The 22,303-nt window shown below is 43.2% G+C and overlaps 1 protein-coding gene across 6 annotated transcripts in view; it reads right to left on the bottom strand.

Moving 5' to 3' along the window:
- The window catches only part of LOC106568376 (rab GTPase-activating protein 1), a 289,542-nt gene that overhangs the window by 199,437 nt on the left and 67,802 nt on the right, over positions 1 to 22,303 (bottom strand). For 5 of the 6 annotated variants that reach the window (XM_045692525.1, XM_045692527.1, XM_045692524.1 and 2 more), the window contains 2 exons: positions 19,938 to 20,031; positions 9,738 to 9,888 (listed from right to left, as the gene is read on the bottom strand). In XM_045692525.1, coding sequence (XP_045548481.1) covers positions 9,738 to 9,888; positions 19,938 to 20,031 — 245 coding nt within the window. Of the gene's footprint in view, positions 1 to 9,737; positions 9,889 to 19,320; positions 19,344 to 19,937; positions 20,032 to 22,303 lie in introns of those variants that run through there. The other variant, XM_045692532.1, reaches the window with a different exon arrangement.

Genomic DNA, 22,303 nt, shown 5'->3' with positions numbered 1-22,303 from the left:
ATGGGGGAGGGGTGTGTGTGTGTATGTGTATGGGGGAGGGGTGTGTGTGTGTGTGTGTGTGTGTATGTATGGGGGAGGGGTGTGTGTGTGTGTGTGTTGTATGTATGGGGGAGGGGTGTGTGTGTGTATGTGTATGGGGAGGGGTGTGTGTGTGTATGTATGGGGGGAGGGGTGTGTGTGTGCATGTGTATGGGGGAGGGGTGTGTGTGTGTTGTATGTATGGGGGAGGGTGTGTGTGTGTGTATGGGGGAGGGGTGTGTGTGTGTGTGTGTGTGTGTGTGTGTGTGTGTGTTGTATGGGGGAGGGTGTGTGTGTGTGTGTGTGTGTGTGTGTGTGTGTGTGTGTGGGGGGATGGGGGGTGTGTGTGTGATGGTGGGGGGGTGTGTGTGTGTGTGTGTGTGTGTGTGTGTGTGTGTGTGTGTGTGTGTTGTATGGGGGAGGGGGTGTGTGTATGTGTATGGGGGAGGGGTGTGTGTGTGTATGTGTGTGTATGTGTATGGGGGAGGGGTATGTGTGTGTGTGTGTTGTATGGGGGAGGGGTGTGTGTGTGTGTATGTGTATGGGGGAGGGGTGTGTGTGTGTTGTATGTATGGGGGGAGGGTGTGTGTGTGTGTGTGTGTGTGTGTGTGTGTGTGTGTGTGTGTGTGTGTGTGTGTGTGTGTGTGTGTGTGTGTGTGTGTGTGTGTGTGTGTGTGTGTGTGTGTGGTATGTATGGGTGGGAGGGGGTGTGTGTGTGTGTGTGTTGTGTGTATGGGGAGGGGTGTGTGTTGTATGTATGGGGGAGGTATGTGTGAGTGTGTGTGTGTGTGTGGTATGTATGGGGGGAGGGGTGTGTGTGTGTGGGGGGGGGGGTGTTGTATGTATGGGTGGGAGGTGTGTGTGTGTGTGTGTGTGTGTGTGTGTGTGTGTGTGTGTGTGTGTGTGTGTGTGGCGTGCTCCACAAACCTCCATGGTCTGACAGAAAATACATCTATCTAGAGCTACCGCCCCGGTGAAGTGAAGTCTACTCTCTCATCCAGATCAATACCACTCCATCACCATCTTAGCATTACCACAGTCAGCAGGATGTGGTGGTCTATATCCTCACACCAACAATACTGGGCAAGTGATGTCTTACGACAACACAGACGCACGCGCTCACACACGTCCTGCAACGGCATGCGATGAAGTTCATTTGGACAAACCCCAGGTGATAAGGACAGAGACAGGAACAGGGGTACAGGCGAGGACGATGGGGCCTGACAGGAATGGGAGTGCGGGGTGTGGGGGGGCATCGTGTTGCCTCCTAGGAGCCTGGCATGGGCACCGCGGGATGTTGACTTTCCATAATGCCAGTTGACATGACTGATGCGGAGGCCAGTAAAAACACTGCCCAACACCAAGCCAACAAACAGGGCAGACCACAGCTTTACACAATATCTGTGTGATCAACAAAAGATCTGCTCATACCATATGGGATGCTTACTTAGCACATCGTTGGTGTACTGTAGACTTAAGCTGGGTGTACACTACACGATTTTGGCCCCGATTTAGCTGTCCCAGACCAGTTTTGTTTTTAAAGATAGATCGGAGACAAAATCCCTATGTTGTTGCTTACTCGGGGCACGTGACAGTAACCGACGTTCGTTTAATGTGAGATGGTTAGAGGCTCAATCTGAGGGCTACCGATCCTGTCTTTGAGCAGTCCCAGACGTCCCGATATTTTCAAACATGTTTGATTTTATCGGCACAATATTCGCTATGCTCTTGTAGTGTGAGATGTGCAAAGACACATTTTGAAAACGGTGATCTGCAATAGCCAATGAGAGCTCACCAGAGAAGAAGCCATTGAGATGATGCCGTTGTTTGGCATCACCCAGGATGTGTAGACTCTGGAGCAGGAGATGATGCCGTTGTTTGGCATCACCCAGGATGTGTAGACTGGAGCAAGAGATGATGTTGTTGTCTGGCATCACCCAGGACGTGTAGACACTGGAGCAGGAGATGATGCCGTTGTTTGGCATCACCCAGGATGTGTAGACTCTGGCGCAAGAGATGATGTCGTTGTCTGGCATCACCCAGGATGTGTAGACACTGGAGCAGGAGATGATGCCGTTGTCTGGCATCACTCAGGATGTGTAGACTGGAGCAGGAGATGATGTCGTTGTCTGGCATCACCCAGGACGTGTAGACACTGGAGCAGGAGATGATGCCGTTGTCTGGCATCACTCAGGATGTGTAGACACTGGAGCAGGAGATGATGCCGTTGTCTGGCATCACTCAGGATGTGTAGACACTGGAGCAGGAGCCATGACTACTACTAGTATGCGTTTGTACTAGAGGTCGACCGATTAATCGGAATGGCCGATTAATTAGGGCCGATTTCAAGTTTTCATAACACATTCTTATTTTCAATGACGGCCTAGGAACGGTGGGTTAACTGCCTGTTCAGGGGCAGAACGACAGATTTTTACCTTGTCAGCTCAGGGATTCAATCTTGCAACCTTATGGTTAACTAGACCAACGCTCTAACCACCTGCCTTACATTGCACTCCACGAGGAGGCTGCCTGTTACGCGAATGCAGTAAGAAGCCAAGGTAAGTTGCTAGCTAGCATAAAAATGATCTTATAATAAACAATCAATCAATCTTAACATAATCACTAGTTAACTACACATGGTTGATGATATTACTAGTTTATCTAGCCTGTCCTGCGTTGCATATAATCACTTAGGTACATGTTGCTCCAATGTGTACCTAACCATAAACATCAATGCCTTTCTTAAAATCAATACACAAGTATATATTTTTAAACCTGCATATTTAGTTCATATTGCCTGCTAACATGAATTTCTTTTAACAAGGGAAAATGTGTCACTTCTCTTGCAACAGAGTCAGGGTATATGCAGCAGTTTGGGCCGCCTGGCTCGTTGCGAACTGTGTGAAGACTATTTCTTCCTAACAAAGACAGCCGACTTCGCCAAACGGGGGATGATTTAACAAAAGCGCATTTGCGGAAAAAAAAGCACAATCGTTGCACGAATGTACCTAACCATAAACATCAATGCCTTTCTTAAAATCAATACACAGAAGTATATATTTTTAAACCTGCATATTTAGCTAAAAGAAATCCAGGTTAGCAGGCAACATTAACCAGGTGAAATTGTGTCACTTCTCTTGTGTTCATTGCACGCAGAGTCAGGGTATATGCAACAGTTTGGGCCGCCTGGCTCGTTGCGAACTAATTTGCCAGAATTTTACGTAATTATGACATAACATTGAAGGTTGTGCAATGTAACAGGAATATTTAGACTTAGGGATGCCACCCGTTAGATAAAATACGGAACGGTTCCGTATTTCACTGAAAGGAAAAACGTTTTGATTTCGAGATGATAGTTTCCGGATTTGACCATATTAATGACCTAAGGCTCGTATTTCTGTGTTTTTATTATATTATATATATAAGTCTATGATTTGATAGAGCAGTCTGACTGAGCGGTGGTAGGCAGCAGCAGGCTCGTAAGCATTCATTCAAACAGCACTTTCGTGCGTTTTGCCAGCAGCTCTTCGCTGTGCTTCAAGCATTGCGCTGTTTATGACTTCAAGCCTATCAACTCCCAAGATTAGGCTGGTGTAACCGATGTGAAATGGCTAGCTAGTTAGCGGGTGCACGCTAATAGCGTTTCAAACGTCACTCGCTCTGAGACTTGGAGTAGTTGTTCCCCTTGCTCTGCATGAGTAACGCTGCTTCGAGGGTGGCTGTTGTCGATGTGTTCCTGGTTCGAGCCCAGGTAGGAGCGAGGAGAGGGACGGAAGCTATACTGTTACACTGGCAATACTAAAGTGCCTATAAGAACATCCAATAGTCAAAGGTATATGAAATACAAATCATATAGAGAGAAATAGTCCTATAATTCATATAATAACTACAACCTAAAACTTCTTACCTGGGAATATTGAAGACTCATGTTAAAAGGAACCACTAGCTTTCATATGTTCTCATGTTCTGAGCAAGGAACTTAAACGTTAGCTTTCTTACATGGCACATATTGCACTTTTACTTTCTTCTCCAACACTTTGTTTTTGCATTATTTAAACCAAATTGAACATGTTTCATTATTTATTTGAGGCTAAATTGATTTTATTGATGTATTATATTAAGTTAAAATAAGTGTTCATTCAGTATTGTTGTAATTGTCATTATTACAAATAAATACAATTTAAAAAAAAATCGGCATCGGCTTTTTTTTGGTCCTCCAATAATCGGTATCGGCGTTGAAAAATCATAATCGGTCGACCTCTAGTTTGTACTTGCCTTTAACCAAAGCCAAACTGTCAAATCGTTACAGCACTGAAGTTCGCAAGCAATGTTATTCCATTCAAAATGTTGGCTAGATATTTCAACGGCAAACCTGAATTTCTGACTGAACACGTTTATGAGTCTGTTTTGAGCCACAGCTCTTTCTAGCTATGTAAAATCTAATCATATCATTGTATTCGCGCGACAGTGTGGTATGGAGAAATTGTTTAGTGTGGCACAACTACGTTGGCAAGACAAAAAAACCACAAGAAAGATGGTCGTTTAATGTGAGAGGCTCAGCGATGTTAGGATTTTGAAAGTCGTGTAGTGTCCACCCGGCATTAGTTGTCTTGCTGTTATGTTATATTCTGAGGTGTCTGCTATGGTGATAAGTAGTAGACTGAATCTCTTTGTTAATGTTTGTGTATAACGCTGTCACGTCCTTAGAAGAGCCATAGTCATTGGTCAAGGTCAACTTTAAACTTCAATGTTCAATCATCCTCTCAGTGAAAAGAAAACGTTGACACTTTGATATAGTACAGGAGGACAGAATGTTAAATGTGAGGAGAGTTGACAAACCACCTAGAGCAAACTCCTAATGAGGGGCTGACCAGCAGTCACATAACATAGAAATTACATTAAGAAGAAATAGGACATTGACGAATTAGGGGGAAAGAAGGACATAATGACTTTAAATGGCTGTTAAGATTTTGAGATTGTCACAGAGAGAGATATTGTACGTAAGTGAGCCTTCATCTTCCACTTTGATGATTTAAGAGAGAGGTTTTTACCTCAGATTCCTTCATCTGCCTGTGTGTGCAATGCAAGGACACAAAATGGCGGATCATCTCTATGGCTAACTGGCATACAATCAATCAATCAATCAATCAAATTGATGTATGGCATAAAGCCCTTTTTTACATCAACAGTCACAAAAGGACATTACAGTAACTCGGCCAAGACCCCAACGCAAACTAGTGCATTGCTGAACAACCAAGTGGAATAAAACACAGGTGACAGAAAAAGAGCAATGACAACCAACCTACGGTATCAAGCATCAGCAACAACATTATCACTGTTCACATTGAACAAAATCTACATTCCACCAATATTGCATAAGATGAATTTTAAGCTATCAAGCTAGTGATAGAGTCACATGACTTAGATGAGCTGGTCCTGCAATCTTGTAAAACAAAATCTGTTTATTATTTGCAGTAAATGTAATAATAAAATTGAGTTCGATTAGAGAGGTCAAAACATTGACCCATTGTTTTAATACAACTCACTTTCTTATTCTAGTACATTACCATTTACCAAGAGTTTTCATCTATATTTTTTGAAGCTGTCTATTTACCACTCTAAACCGATGACCGCACTCAAATAGGGGGAGGTAGGCCGTCAAGGTAAATAAGAATTTGTTCTTAACTGACTTGTCTAGTTAAATGAAGGTTAAATTAAATAAAAAAATGTATTGGGCCATAAGCAAACAAGAAAATGCACATCCAGAGGCAGTGTTTCTCGTGGCCGGTGATTTTAATGCAATTAAATTAAAATCTGTTTTACCTCATTTTCCTCCCCATGTCACCTGTGCAACTAAAGGCAACAAAACTCTAGATCACAATTTTTACACCACACACAGAAATGCATACAAGTCACCTGCTTCATTAACAAGTGCATCTATGAAGTCGTTCCTACAGTGACCGTACATACCCCAACCAGAAGCCATGGACTACAGACAACATGCACACTGAACTAAACGCTAGAGATGCCGCTTTCAAGGAGCGAGACACTAATCCAGATGCTTATAAGAAATCCCCCTACGGCCTCCAACGAGCTATCAAACAGGCAAAGATCGAATCCTATTACGTCGGCTCTGATGCTGGAACAGATGTGGCAGGGCCTGCAAACTATCACAGATTACAAAGGGAAACCCAGCCGCGAGCTACCCAGCAATGCAAACCTACCAGACAAGCTAAATGCCATCTATGCTCGCTTCAAGGCAAGCAACACTGAGCCATGCATGAGAGCACCAGCTGTTCCGGACAACTGTGTGATCTCGCTCTCCGTAGCTGATGAAGTAAGACCTTTAAACAGTTTGTTAACATTTGCAAAACCGCGAGGCCAGATGGAATACCAGGATGTGTACTTGGAATATGCGCTGACGACAATGAGGCAGCCTATAGGAAGGAGGTCAAGAGACCTGTCAGTGTGGTGCCAGGACAACAACCAGTCACTTAACCTCAACAAGACAAAGGAGCTGATCGTGAACTAATGGTGGGGCTGTAGTGGAGCGGGTCAAGAGCTTCAAGTTCTTCACTAACATTTTCAACATATCCCTGACCTGGTCTGAAATACCAGACAACCATAGCCCCTCAAACCCAATAACACCAAGGTAACCTACTTAAATGACTATCGCCCCGTAGCACTTGCATCTGTAGCCTGAAAATAGCTGTGCAGCAATGCTCCCCATCCAACCTGAAAGAGCTTGAGAAGAACTGCAGAGAAGAATGGGAGAAACTCCCCAAATACAGGTGTGCCAAGCTTGTAGCATCATACCCAAGAAAACTCGAGGCTGTAATTGCTGCCAAAGGTGCTTCAAAAAGTACTGAGTAAAGGGTCTGAATACTTATGTAAATGTGATTTTTCAGTTTTTTATATATTTCCAAAAATGTCCAAAAATAATTTTCTTTCTTTGTCATTATGGGGTATTGTGTGAAGATTGATGAGGGGATTTAAAAAAAAATACATTTTAGAATAAGGCTGTAACCTAACAAAATGTGGAAAAAGTCAAGGGGTCTGAATACCTTCCGAAGGCACTGTAGATTTATCAATAATGACTACTGACACACGCAGTATTGATAAACATGAATATGTTTACGATCTTGCAGACGATCTCCTGATATACAGTTGAAGTCAGAAGTTTAGTTTGGAGTCATTAAAACTCGTTTTTCAACCATTTCACAAATTTCTTGTTAAAACCTGTTAAGGATAGGGGGCAGTATTTTCATGTTCGGATGAAAAACGTGCCCAAATTAAACTGCCTCCTACTCAGACCCAGAAGGTAGGATATGCATATCATTAGTAGATTTGGATAGAAAACACTCTGAAGTTTCTAAAACTGTTTGAATGATGTCTGTGAGTATAACAGAACTCATATGGCAGGCAAAAACCTGAGAAAAATCCAACCAGGAAGTGGGAAATCTGAGAATTGTAGTTCTTCTTTTGAATCCCTTTGAAACTACAGTGTCTGTGGGGTCACGTTGCACTTCCTAAGGCTTCCATTGGCTGTCAACAGCCTTTAGAAACTTGTTTCATCCTTCTCCTGTTAATGGGAAGAAAATAGGAGCTCAGTCAATCAGTGGACTGCCTGAGGACAAAGGACTTGGTTATGCGCAAGCCCGCGAGCACATCATTCCTTCTTTTTCTTCTTGAATGAATACGCTATTGTCCGGTTGGAATATTATCGACGTTTTATGTTAAAAAGACCCTAAGGATTGATTGTAAACAACGTTTGACATGTTTCTTACGAACGGTAATGGAACATTTTGACTTTTCGTGTCTGGATTTATGCTTGCGCATTATGCCTTTGGATAGTGATCTGAACGCGCGAACAAAAGGAGGTATTTGGACATAAATATGGAGTATTTCGAACAAAACAAACATTTCTTGTGGAAGGAGTAGTCCTGGGAGTGCATTCTGACGAAGATCAGCAAAGGTAAGGGAAGATTTATAATACTAATTCTGAGTTTAGTTGACTCCAGAACTTTGCGGGTAACTGTATAGCTTGATTTGATGGTGAGCTCTGTACTCAGAATATTGAAAAATGTGCTTTCGCCGAAAAGCTATTTTAAAATCTGACACAGCGGTTGCATTAAGGAGTAGTATATCTATAATTCTTTCAATAACTGTTGGAAAGTTTATCAACGTTTATGATGAGTATTTTCTTAAATTGATGTGCTCATTCACCGGAAGTTTTGGGTGGCAATACATTTTCTGAACATCACGCGCCAATGTAAAATGGGGTTTTTGGATATAAATATGAACTTTATCTAACAAAACATACATGTATTGTCTAACACTGACTACTGGGAATGTCATCTGATGAAGATCGTCAAAGGTTAGTAATTAATTTTAGCTGTACTTGTGGTTTTTGTGACGCCTCTCCTTACTTGCAAAATGGCTGTTTGGCTTTTCTTGTTTAGGTGATGTGCTAACATAATCTAATGTTTTGCTTTCACCGTAAAGCCTTTTTGAAATCGGACACTGTGGTTAGATTAACGAGAATCTTATCTTTAAAATGATGTATAATACTTGTATGTGTGAGAAATTTGAATTATGAGATTTTTGTTTTTTGAATTTGGCGCTGTGCTATTTCACTGGCTGTTGTCAAATCGATCCCGCTAACGGGATTTGCGTGTTAACGGGTCACTAAGAGGTTTAACAAACTATAGTTTTGGCAAGTCGGTTAGGACATCTACTTTGTGCATGACACAAGTAACTGTTCCAACAATTGTTTACAGACAGATTATTTCACTTATAATAAACTTAATGTGGAAAAAAACGAAATAATGGCAATAGGAAAAAGAAAAACTCATGTTCAACAGCAATCCTTTAAGTGGACCATAAACAAAATATGAAATACCTATGATGCTTAATAAGTAACAACAAACAACAAATATATAAAGATAACTTTACCCCATTACTCAACAATATGAAAGCAGACCTAACCAAAGTTTTTATACTTTTTCTCAGTAATGCCAATTACCCCACTGAAGACATTCTTTAAAAAAGTATACTCTGTCATAACCGACTTCATATGGGCAATTAAAACTCATGGAATAGATAGGAAAGTTTTACATTTTCCTAAGTCTGAGGGGCGTTTTAACCTTCCAGACTTGTATCAACTCGCCACCCAAAGATTGTACTTGAGACATATAGTTAAATGCACTAAAGAGGAACAATGGGTACATATTGATGAAGCACATGCTCATCTCCAGAATCTTTTTACGTGTCTATTTTCAAAGGATAAAGCTAAGAACATCAACTTCATAGTTAAAAACACTATAACATGGGAAAAAATTGCAAAAAATGGAACGTATTCTACAAAAAACGATATCACTCCCTATGGAACAATCTCCTTGGATAGTAAGTAACCTTGTACAAGCATTAGCTTGTACGAGTCAGAACTGCTCATAGGGCAGGAGCCCCATCTCCTGTTTCTGTGGCATGAGGCTGCTTGATGTACACACCCTGGACAGGACGCTAGTCTATCGCAGGGCCTTACCCCCAATCTATCTCCTTAATGCGGAGCGCTAAGCGGAGACGCATCAATCCTTGGATAACTTTTCAGAATTCACCGATAAATTGGTCCACATGGAAAAGTAAAGGCATTGAAAATGTAAATGACTTGGTAACAGGAAATACATTTATTTCCATGAAGGTTCAAGGGTTAGGCCTACCTTAGTGATGAGGGTGCGGTACTCCTCCACTTGGTGGTCGTTGTTATGGCAACCGGCCAGGAGCTGCCACACCTCTCCCCTGAGGGCCTCTGGGACCCCGCTACGCACCAAAGCCGGGAGCTGCTTGGGACGCACAGACAGGTTCAGATGCCTGGGGACAGAGGGAGGGAAGCCATGATGTAACCAACCATTATGTAAACACTAATGCTATCAAATCAAACTTAATTGGTGGCGTACACAGATGACAAGGACTGTAAACAGCACTGCGTATACCCACCACTACGTCCCTGATGATAATTGAATGATAATGATATGACTTAATCTGATTTAATGTACCGTAATTTCCGGACTATTAAGCGCACCTGAATATAAGCTGCACCCACTGAATTTAAAAAATATATATATTTTGAACATAAATAAGCCGCACATGTCTATAAGCCGCAGATGCCTACCGGTACATTGAAACAAATTAACTTTACACAGGCTTTAACGAAACACGGCTTGTAACAAAAATAAATAGGCTTTTTCGAAACACGGCTTGTAACAAAAATAAATAGGCTTTAACGAAACACGGCTTGTAACAAAAATAAATAGGCTTTAACGAAACATGGCTTGTAACAAAAAATACAAAATTTGCAGTAAACAGTAGCCTACCAAGAAAGTCATTACTCCAGACCAAGCTCCCGTGCAGCAGCTCTATTTCCTTTTCCAACAGCCAGATCAATCGCCTTCAACTTGAAAGCTGCATCATATGCATTTCTCCGTGTCTTTGCCATGATGAGGGTGACAAAATGACTACCGTAATCAGAATGATGGGAAGTTTGAGAGCGCTCGATTTAATCTAAACAGTAAACAAAAAAGTTGTTTGACCTTAACCCGTTCGGCAATTTCATTGGTCTAATGAAAACTTCATGCCGCCAAAAAACTGAGCACATCACAGAATGTGTTTATTTTTTTTAAAAATTTGAAAGCGGGAAAAATCCATATATTAGCCGCGTCATTGTTTAAGCCGCGAGGTTCAAAGCGTGGGAAAAAAGTAGCGGCTTATAGTCCGGAAATTACGGTAATCAATGGATGTGAAAGGAGCCACTAGATATCCAGCCATGTCAGAAACAACTCATATCACCGTTCCAGGCCAGCAGGCCATTAATTCCATCATATCAGCTCTGATTTACAATGGGAGGAGGGGCCACCGACTGCATTAAGGGCTATCATGGGAAAACAATGGGGGCCTTCCAGGAGGCACTATTTGCTGTCGCACTGCAAAGCTCAGAAGATATATCTACAGTATATCCAATTAGCCTCACATGACAGATGATATATCTGCAGTATATCCTATTAGTCTCACATGACAGACGATATATCTGCAGTATATCCTATTAGCCTCACATGACAGATGATATATCTGTAGTATATCCTATTAGTCTCATATGACAGACTGTACACTGTAGTATATCCTATTAGTCTCATATGACAGACTGTACGCTGTAGTATATCCTATTAGTCTCATATGACAGACTGTACGCTGTAGTATATCCTATTAGTCTCATATGACAGACTGTACGCTGTAGTATATCCTATTAGTCTCATATGACAGACAGACCCAGGTTCTCAGTGAATGTCTATGTCTCAGTTCTGTACTAAATCCAGCTGGGCTGATCAGGAGGTAGGGGATCATGAGAATGTAGTTGGCGTATCTAAAAGGGCAGAGGACAGGAACAGGAGGATGGAGTCTCTTATCTAAAAGGTGTGATGTGGGGCCTGGGGATCAAGGGAGGAGGGAGAGAGAAGGGGCGGAAGAGAGATAGAGAGAGAGAAGAGCGAGCAAGAGAGAGAAGGTGGGAGAGCAAGAGAGAGAAGAAGAGAGAAAGGGTTATCTCTGATCAGAACAGACACAGAGAGAGAGAGAGAGTCTCTCCTCAGTTCTTCCCAGAACCCTGGGCAGCTGGCGGGGGAGGAAGGTACTAGTCACAATGCCAAGAAGCACATATGATCAGGTTCCACACCACACCACATGCCCCTGGGAGAGCTAAGAACATTCCAGATGAATCGTTAACTTTTCCCCCACTTTTCATGTATTTATTTATCCCGAGTTACTTCGTTGGTTATGCAATGCAACGTGGCATTTCTTTTCAGCTCAGATAAAACAGTTGAAACAAGAAAGGGCGTACTTTCAGTGTGATGTAAGTGAAACCAGCCCTGGTGCTCAGCGGGTTGGCAACACAAAATGGCTCCCACTGACTCCCAGAGTCCTGCATCGAGTCACATCACAGTCCCATTTCATTTACGCAATTTATTTGCCATTCTTCGCAAGTTAGAAAGAAAGCAAATTTCCTAAACATAGTTGTTTTATTTCAGTCAGTACAGCCATTCTCAAGAGACACGTTAATAGCAAAGCCTAAAAACAGCATTAAACGATTTGGGAGGCAAAAAAAGCACCATTTATGCACCAAGTGGCTCTATGTGCTCCCTCCCTCTTCCCTCCCTCTTCCCTCCCTCTCTGAAGTCTGGGTTGAAGGGAACAGAGCTCTCTGAACCCATAGGTGTGACCATAACTTTACAGCATACGAAAGAAGCTACTGAGCGTCTTTAATTACATTGCTGGAATTTTTAATTCAAGATATCACAAAGTTTTGATTAAGAACCACAATGAGTAATGGGATTGGGTAATAATCTTAAAAAGATGGTTATCTGGGTCACACACACACACACACACACACACACACAGAAATATAAAAATGTTCTGCCACAAATGAATGAGTTCTCAAACTAGCAGAGTGTGTGTGTGTGTGTGTGTGTGTGTGTGTGTGTGTGTGTGTGTGTGTGTGTGTGTGTGTGTGTCCATCCTTAGTAGAAAACTCATACCAAATAGTAGCTTTAGGACCTGAATGAATGAACAGAGTTCAGACACATTTTGAAAGATGGAATGTCATGACTTTTACATTCTATGACTTCTCCATGACTTTTAACCAAATTTCCATGACCAACAATTGGCGGCGTCTCTATGTACGTATAAAAAAGTAAGCATAATGTGGTATTGACACGGGGAGGCTGCTCTCTGATCCCATGTACCACCTCCTGTCATTGTGCAAGGCACAACTGTATAAAACATGTGGTCAAGCCTCAGCCTGGAGAGCTACTGGGTGTGCAGGCTTTTGATCAAGCTCTCCTCAAACACATCAGAGCCAGTTTAGCAAGGTCCGGTTGAGCTGCTCATTTCTAAAATGTGGATTGTTGGAGGGGGACTGGAATAAAAGCCTGCACCCATTGGCTCTCCTGGAGGATGGTTGACCACCCATTGGCTCTCCTGGAGGATGGTTGACCACCCATTGGCTCTCCTGGAGGATTGTTGACCACCCATTGGCTCTCCTGGAGGATGGTTGACCACCCATTGGCTCTCCTGGAGGATGGTTGACCACCCATTAGCTCTCCTGGAGGATGGTTGACCACCCATTGGCTCTCCTGGAGGATGGTTGACCACCCATTGGCTCTCCTGGAGGATGGTTGACCACCCATTGGCTCTCCTGGAGGATGGTTGACCACCCTTGACGTATAACATTGCAACATTACAACCAAATAAGTTTTATGATTTTGAAATAATTAGCTAATTTAATATATCAAAGCTCAAAACATTTCTTCAGGAAATGTACCTTTTTGGGTTTAGTCATATTTATCTTAGATAGCTACGTTAGAAGAAGTGTTTACTTTGCAGTCTGACTAGCATGTATTGAGTTTCCCAAATCAACTGGAAATATCTACAAAACATGTGTTGAAGCCACATTATAATCCAAAAGAAAGGCTACATCAAATATTTTTCCTTCAAATTACTGCTCTCGATTCACAAATTATTATTTTGATTCACCTGATTCGATTCACTGCGATTGAACCGAATCCTAAATCATACAATGGCGAAGTGAATCTTTAGTTTCGTCAAAAATAATAGTTTAAATGAATAATATGAACCGTTCAAAAAAGTAAATCAACTTTGTATGGCCTTATTCGCGAGTGTCGGTAGAACGTTTTTGGGGACATAACGAAAACATGAATAAATGCTAATGATAGATAAACAGTTAACTAGCGGGTACAAAATATGGATAGATAAATGTACATTTCCCACTAAAATGTTCAGTCAAAGAACCAGCATGAAGAAGAATCTGACCCTGGTACATTGTGAAAGACTCCAACTCTGCTAGAGGGCCACTCTATCACTGTGCTGCTCAGCAGGAAGTCCCGTCATCCCTCTCCCTGACATGCCTCCCACCATTCATTTTTTATTTCACCAGGTAGGCCAGTTGAGAACAAGTTCTCATATACAACTGCGACCTGGCCAAGATAAAGCAAAGCAGTTCGACAAAAACAACGCAGAGTTACACATGGAATAAACAAACATACAGTCAATAACACAATAGGAAAAAAAATCTATATACAGTGTGTGCAAATGAGGTATGATTAGGGAGGTAAGGCAATAAATAGACCGTAGTGGCGAAGCAATTACAATTTAGCAATTAAACACTGGAGTGATAGACGTGCAGAAGATGAATGTGCAAGTAGAGATACTGGGATGTAAAAGAGCAAAAAATAAATAAATAAATAACAATACGGGGATAAAGTAGTTGGATGGGCTATTTACAGATGAGCTATGTACAGATGCAGTGATCTGTGAGCTGCTCTGACAGCTGATGCTTAAAGTTAGTGAGGGAGATATGAGTCTCCAGCTTCAGTGATTTTTGCAATTTGTTCCAGTCAATTGCAGCAGAGAACTGGAAGGAAAGGTGGCCAAAGGAGGAATTGGCTTTGGGGTTGACCAGTGAAATATACCGGCTGGAGCATGTGCTACGGGTGATTGCTGCTATAGAGACCAGTGAGCTGAGATATGGTGGAGCTTTACCTAGCAAAGACTTATAGATGACCTGGAGCCAGTGGGTTTGGCGACGAATACGAAGCGAGGACCAGCCAACGAGAACATACAGGTCGCAGTGGAAGGTAGTATATGGGGCTTTGGTGACAAAACGGATGGCACTGTGATAGACTGCATCCAATTTGCTGGGTAGAGTGTTGGAGGCTACTTTGTAAATGACATCGCCGAAGACAAGGATCGGTAGGATAGTCAGTTTTAAGAGGGTATGTTTGGCAGACTGAGTGAAGGAGGCTTTGTTACAAAATAGGAAGCCTATTCTAGATTTAATTTTGGATTGGAGATGCTTAATGTGAGCCTGGAAGGAGAGTTTACAGTCTAACCAGACACCTAGGTATTTGTAATTGTCCACATATTCTAAGTCAGAACCGTCCAGAGTAGTGATGCTGGACGGGCGGGCAGGTGTGGGCAGCGATCAGTTGAAGAGCATACATTTAGTTTTACTAGCATTTAAGAGCAGTTGGAGGCCACGGAAGGAGAGATGTATGGCATTGAAGCTCATCTGGAGGTTAGTTAACACAGTGTCCAAAGAAGGGCCAGAAGTATACAGAATGGTGTCGTCTGCGTAGAGGTGGATCAGAGAATCACCAGCAGCAAGAGCGACATCATTGATGTATACAGAGAAAAGAGTCGGGCCGAGAATTGAACCCTGTGGCACCCCCATAGAGACTGCCAGAGGTCCGGACAACAGGCCCTCCGATTTGACACACTGAACTCTGTCTGAGAAGTAGTTGGTGAACCCGGCGAGGCAGTCGTTTGAGAAACCAAGGCTGTTGAGTCTGCCGATAAGAATGTGGTAATTGACAGAGTCGAAAGCTTTGGCCAGGTCGATGAATATGACTGCACAGTATTGTCTTTTATCGATGGCGGTTATGATATTGTTTACGACCTTGAGCATGGCTCAGGTGCACCCATGACCAGCTCGGAAACCAGATTGCATAGCGGAGAAGGTACGGTGGGAATCGAAATGGTCGGTAATTTGTTTTTTAACTTGGCTTTCAGAGACCTTAGAAAGGCAGGGTAGAATAGATATAGGTCTGTAACAGTTTGGGTCTAGAGTGTCTCCCCCTTTGAAGAGGGGGATGACCGCAGCAGCTTTCCAATCTTTGGGGATCTCAGACGACACGAAAGAGAGGTTGAACAGGTTAGTAATAGAGTTTGCAACAATTACAGCGGATAATTTTAGAAAGAGAGGGTCCAGGTTGTCTTGCCCAGCTGATTTGTAGGGGTCCAGATTTTGCAACTCTTTCAGGACATCAGCTATCTGGATTTGGGTGAAGGAGAAATGGGGGAGGCTTGGGCAAGTTGCTGTGGTTGGTGCAGGGCTGTTGACCGGGTTAGGGGTAGCCAGGTGGAAAGCATGGCCAGCCGTAGTAAAATGCTTATTGAAATTCTCAATTATCGTGGATTTATCAGTGGTGACAGTGTTTCCTAGCCTCAGTGCAGTGGGCAGCTGGGAGGAGGTACTCTTATTCTCCATGGACTTTACAGTGTCTCAGAACTTTTGGGAGTTTGTGCTACAGGATGCAAATTTCTGTTTGAAAAAGCTAGCCTTTGCTTTCCTAACTGCCTGTGTATATTGGTTACTAACTTCCCTGAAAAGTTGCATATCGCAGGGGCTATTCGATGCTAATAAAGTACGCCACAGGATGTTTTTGTGCTGGTCAAGGGCAGTCAGGTCTGGAGTGAACCAAGTGCTGTGTCTGTTCCTGGTTCTACATTTTTTGAATGGGGCATGCTTATTTAAGATGGTGGGGAAAGCACTTTTAAAGAATAACCAGGCATCCTCTACTGACGGAATGAGGTCAATATCCTTCCAGGATACCCGGCCCAGGTCGATTAGAAAGGCCTGCTCGCTGAAGTGTTTTAGGGAGCGTTTCACAGTGATGAGGGGTGGTCATTTGACCGCAGATCCATTACGGAAGCAGGCAATGATCGCTGAGATCCTGGTTGAAGACAGCAGAGGTGTATTTAGAGGGCAGGTTGGTCAGGATGATATATCTATGAGGGTGCCCATGTTTACAGATTTGGGGTTATACCTGGTAGGTTCATTGATAATTTGTGTGAGATTGAGGGCATCAAACTTAGATTGTAGGATGGCCGGGGTGTTAAGCATGTCCCAGTTTAGGTCACCTAACAGTACGAGCTCTGAAGATAGATGGGGGGCAATCAATTCACATATGGTGTCCAGGGCACAGCTGGGGGCAGAAGGTGGTCTGTAATATGCGGCAATGGTGAGAGACTTGTTTCTGGAAAGGTGGATTTTTAGAAGTAGAAGCTCAAATTGTTTGGGCACAAACCTGGACAGTATGACAGAATTCTGCAGGCTGTCTCTGAAGTAGATTGCAACTCCGCCGCCTTTGGGAGTTCTATCTTGTCGGAAAGTGTTATAGTTAGGGATGGAAATTTCAGGATTTTTGGTGGCCTTCCTAAGCCAGGATTCAGACACGGCTAGGACATCCGGGTTGGCAGAGTGTGCTGAAGCAGTGAGTAAAACAAACTTAGGGAGGAGGCTTCTAATGTTGACATGCATGAAACCAAGGCTTTTACGGTTACAGAAATAAACAAATGAGAGCACCTGGAGAATGGGTGTGCAGCTAGGCACTGCAGGGCCTGGAATAACCTCTACATCACCAGAGGAGGAGTAGGATAAGGGTACGGCTAAAGGCTATAAGGACTGGTCGTCTAGTGCGTTCGGAACAGAGAGTAAAAGGAACAGGTTTCTGGGTGCGGAAGAATAGATTCAAGGCATAATGTAAAGACAAGGGTATGGTAGGATGTCAATACAGTGGAGGTAAACCGAGGCATTGCGTGATGAGAGAGGTTGTGTCTCTGGAGACATAATTTAGACCAGGTGAGGTCACCGCATGTGTGGGAGGTGAAACAAAAGGGCTAGCTAAGGCATATTGAACAGGGCTAGAGTCGCTACAGTGAAATAAGACAATAATCACTAACCAAAACAGCAATGGACAAGACTATTGACATTAGGGAAAGTCTGTTGTAGCTCCCTCGGACGGTTATGTCGGCAGACCAGTCGTGTTGGATTGACAGGGCTCCGCGTAGGCAGTAAAAGGGTCCAGGCCAATTGGCAAAAATAGGTATTGTAGCCCAATAAATTGGCTGATGGTCCTCTTCAGCTAGCAGTCCGATATGCTCTAGACGGCTAGCAGGCTAGCGGATGGGCCTTCAGGGGACGTCGCGATGGAGTAGCCTGTTGACACCCCTCGGGCGGATTACGGCGGTAGACCAGCTGTGGTGGAATCGGCGGGGCTCCATGTCGGCAGTAAAAGGGGTCCAGGCCAATTGGCTAAATATGTATTATAGCCCAAGGAGTGGCTGATGGACCTCTTAAGCTAGCCGGGGGCTGGGCCTAGCACGAGGCTAGTTCCAGGTTCACTGGTGCTTGCTTTGGGACAGAGACGTTAGCCAGGGGGGTAGCCACTCGGATAGCAGCTAGCTAGCTGCAATGATTCAGGTGAAAAGGTTCAGAGCTTGTGGTAGGGAACCAGAGATGGAGAAAGAGCAGTCCGGTAAGCTCTGGGTTGAAAGGCACTGTGCAGACTCGCAGGAGTTGACCAGGCTAAGGTTAGTTGATGACCGCTAGCCGTGGCTAACTGACTATTAGCTAGTAGCTAGTTAGCTGGCTAGCTTCTGTTGGGGGTTCCGGTTCTAAAGTATAGAAAATAGCAGATCCATACCACATTGGGTGAGGCGGGTTGCAACTGAGGTTAAAATATTTAAAAAATATATACGAAGGGAAAAAAAGATATATATACGGGAAATGACAAGACGAAGACAAAGACGTCTGAACTGCTACGTCATCTTGGTTGAATAGGGAACCATGTCATGCCTCTGCTGACCGATCGACAGGAACATTAAAAAGCCCACCACATCAATCCTTCTCTGGGCAGCCTGGACAGCCAGGCAGGGAACTCCACTCTACAGACCCACAGACATCGTTGCAAGTTTTAATGTCACGTGCACAAGTACAGTGAAATGCCTTTCCTGCAAGCTCTGAACCCAACAATCCAGTAATCAATATCAATGTAGTAATCAATATCAATGTAGTATTAAAAAGAACATAAAGCAGAACAAAAACAATAGACATAAAAATAAAAAGAACACAAGATAAATGCCTAAAGAATCACTAAATAGCAAAGTGTGTTCGCAAAACAGAGACCATCCATTACAGTGCCATCCATTACAGTGCCATCCATTACACTGCCATCCATTACACTGCCATCCATTACACTGCCATCCATTACACTGCCATCCATTACACTGCCATCCATTACAGTGCCATCCATTACAGTGCCATCCATTACACTGCCATCCATTACACTGCCATCCATTACAGTGCCATCCATTACACTGCCATCCATTACACTGCCATCCATTACACTGCCATCCATTACACTGCCATCCATTACACTGCCATCCATTACAGTGCCATCCATTACACTGCCATCCATTACACTGCCATCCATTACACTGCCACCCATTACACTGCCATCCATTACACTGCCATCCATTACACTGCCATCCATTACAGTGCCATCCATTACAGTGCCATCCATTACAGTGCCATCCATTACACTGCCATCCATTACAGTGCCATCCATTACACTGCCATCCATTACACTGCCATCCATTACACTGCCATCTTACCGTGACAGTAAGGCACACCAACTACACACCAGCTCTGGTAGATACTTTCTCAGTCCAGATGTATTCACTGGGAAAGAGCCTGCTACCTGTTGGTCATTATTGGTTATTGGTTATTATTATTATTGGTTATTATTTACCTGACGGGTACAGCAGGTCACAAGGTCAATGAAATAAAGTTCAAATCATCTCCTTCTATGTTAGTTTATGGTACATTATTTTCTTTAACACCACTTTGAATGTGGAGCGAAATGAGGATGAGACATGCTAAATACACTGCCCACTAGACACAGACGTTAGGTCAACATCTACTTTGGATTGACATTTGATTGAGTTGTCAACTTACCGGAATTGAACGTGAAATAAATTTTAAAAAATCAACCATGTCATTAGATTTCGGTTAAAAGTTGGGTGAAAAGACAAACATTCCCGAAATTCCTTTACATTGATGACTTTTTGCAAATCCAATCAGTTATTCACATTGACTCGACATCATCACATTTAAATCTTTATGTTGAAATGACATGGAAACATGGATTCAACCAGTTGATGCCCAGTGGGTGGTGCTATGATTTGCATGAAGACAAGGTATGACATCCACAGAGATGTCAGTCACTCACCATTTGGACAGCAGGTCTCCCCAGGTCTCCAGGGTCTTCTCAGCACACTCTTTTGACACGTCTCCTGAGCCACTCAGCAACGGCTCGTCATTGTCTGACAAAATATAATTTAATACAACTTTATTGTCCATCTTGCAAAATAAATGTATCTTTATGCTCTGCTCCAGAGACGAAAACAGAGTAAGTCCCAAGTGGTACCCTACTACCATCAGCTGCTGGTCAAACGTAGTGCACTATGTAGGGAATAGGGTGCCATTTGGGATGCAGAGACAAAGGGTTGTCATATCAACACAGCTGAGCCTGGGTTAGAGTAAAAACACATGCTGTATGTATAGTGACTTACTAAACAGATAAACACAAAAACAGTCTTGCAGAGAGAGAATAGTGCCACAGGGTTCAATTCTCGGCCCGACTCTTTTCTCTGTATACATCAATGATGTCGCTCTTCCTGCGGGTGATTCTATGGTCCACCTCTACGCAGACGACACCATTCTGTACACATCTGGCCCTTCTTTGGACACTGTCTTAACAAACCTCCAAACGAGCTTCAATGCCATACAACACTCCTTCCGTGGCCTCCAACTGCTCTTAAATGCTAGTAAAACTAAATGCATGCTCTTCAACTGATCGCTTCCCGCACCCGCCCGCCTGACCAGCATCACTACTCTGGACGGTTCTGACTTAGAATATGTGGACTGTAAACTCTCCTTCCAGACTCATTAAGCATCTCCACTAGAAAATTAAATCTAGAATAGGCTTCCTATTTCGCAACAAAGCCTCCTTCACTCATGCTGCCAAACATACCCTCGTAAAACTGACTATCCTATCGATTCTTGGCTTCGGCGATGCCATTTACAAAATAGCCTCCAACACTCTACTCAGCAAATTGGATGCAGTCTATCACAGTGCCATCCGTTTTGTCACCAAAGCCCCATATACTACCACCACTGCGACATGTATGCTCTCGTTGGCTGGCCCTCGCTACATATTCGTCGCCAAACCCACTGGCTCAAGGTCATCTATAAGTCTTTGCTAGGTAAAGCTCCACCATATCTCAGCTCACTGGTCACCATAGCAACACCCACCCGTAGCACGCGCTCCAGCAGGTGTATCTCACTGGTCATCCCCAAAGCCAACACCTGCTTTAGACACCTTTCCTTCCAGTTCTCTGCTGCCAGTGACTGGAACGAATTGCAAAAATCACTGAAGTTGGAGACTTATATGTCCCTCACAAACTTTTTTCTAGTGTTATTGACTGTAAGTTTGTTTATCCCATGTGTAACTCTGTGTTGTTGTTTTTGTCACACTGCTTTGCTTTATCTTGGCCAGGCCGCAGTTGTAAATGAGAACTTGTTCTCAACTGGCCTACCTGGTTAAATAAAGGTTACAAAGTAGGTAAAGCAATCACATATCACAATAATTGCAAGTAAACCCTCCCATTGCTCTATGGTGCCATTACCCCTTGACGATGACGAGGAGGAAGGTGATCGTCTGAGCAACCCTCCCCACCTGCCCGTCTTTATAATCCAACCCAACATTTATATTTTTGTCATTTAGCATATGGTGTAATCCAGAGCAAATATCAATTTAAAAGTAGCTAAAACAACCACATATGACAATTATTGCAAGTGAAACTTTCTTCAGAATAGCCACTTTCTGCTGAAGCAGTGCTAGGGGGAGTAAATGATAACCCTTCTTGCACTCCTGTCTCTGTAGCTCTATCCCAATTCAATCCCTAGCCTCTTCCCCCAGCCTATGTAATGTACTTTTCCCCTACCCCCTAGGCACTTGTTGAGTTCTGAGGATTAGACAGGCAGAAAATCCACACAGCTGAACCTTTAAAACAAAATACAGATTTCTATTTTCTATTTCAAAACGTTTTGCTATGATGTGCGCTACTGAACACGACCTGGTTGATTTGGGATTGGGTGGTAGTCTCTCCCCGTCTGTTTGAGGAGTGGCTCTGCCAGTGTAGAGGATATTCTCTGCTGCTGGCCTGCTCTCCAGGCACCATCACAGGAGCCTGAAGCCACAGACTCTGGCAAAACTTGTTTCTAAAAAACAATGCAAAGGCACTCAGTGTCTGTCCCCAAACAGACACTGAGCCTAATCAGGCATTTTTCATTTAATTTGTATTTAATTATAAGTGATTTAATACAACTAAATGTTGTTTAATTGCTGAGCGCTCTATGTCCCTACCAGCCTAGTGTCGCACTCGCAAATGTTTCACAATGTATTTCTTTGTAGGCTATAGCCTTGAAATAATTGAAATAATATAGCCTAGATAATTAATTGCAGTTTCTTCTTAGTCTCCCTGTCTGGCTCCTGACCTATTTAGTGTGTTTATATGCTGTTTAATATGACAT

Source organism: Salmo salar, chromosome ssa13, assembly GCF_905237065.1.
Source record: "Salmo salar chromosome ssa13, Ssal_v3.1, whole genome shotgun sequence".
In the NCBI taxonomy this organism is placed as follows: Eukaryota; Metazoa; Chordata; class Actinopteri; order Salmoniformes; family Salmonidae; genus Salmo; species Salmo salar.
The sequence above is the reverse complement of the archived record's forward strand: the minus strand, read 5'-3'. Positions and strand labels throughout refer to the sequence as shown.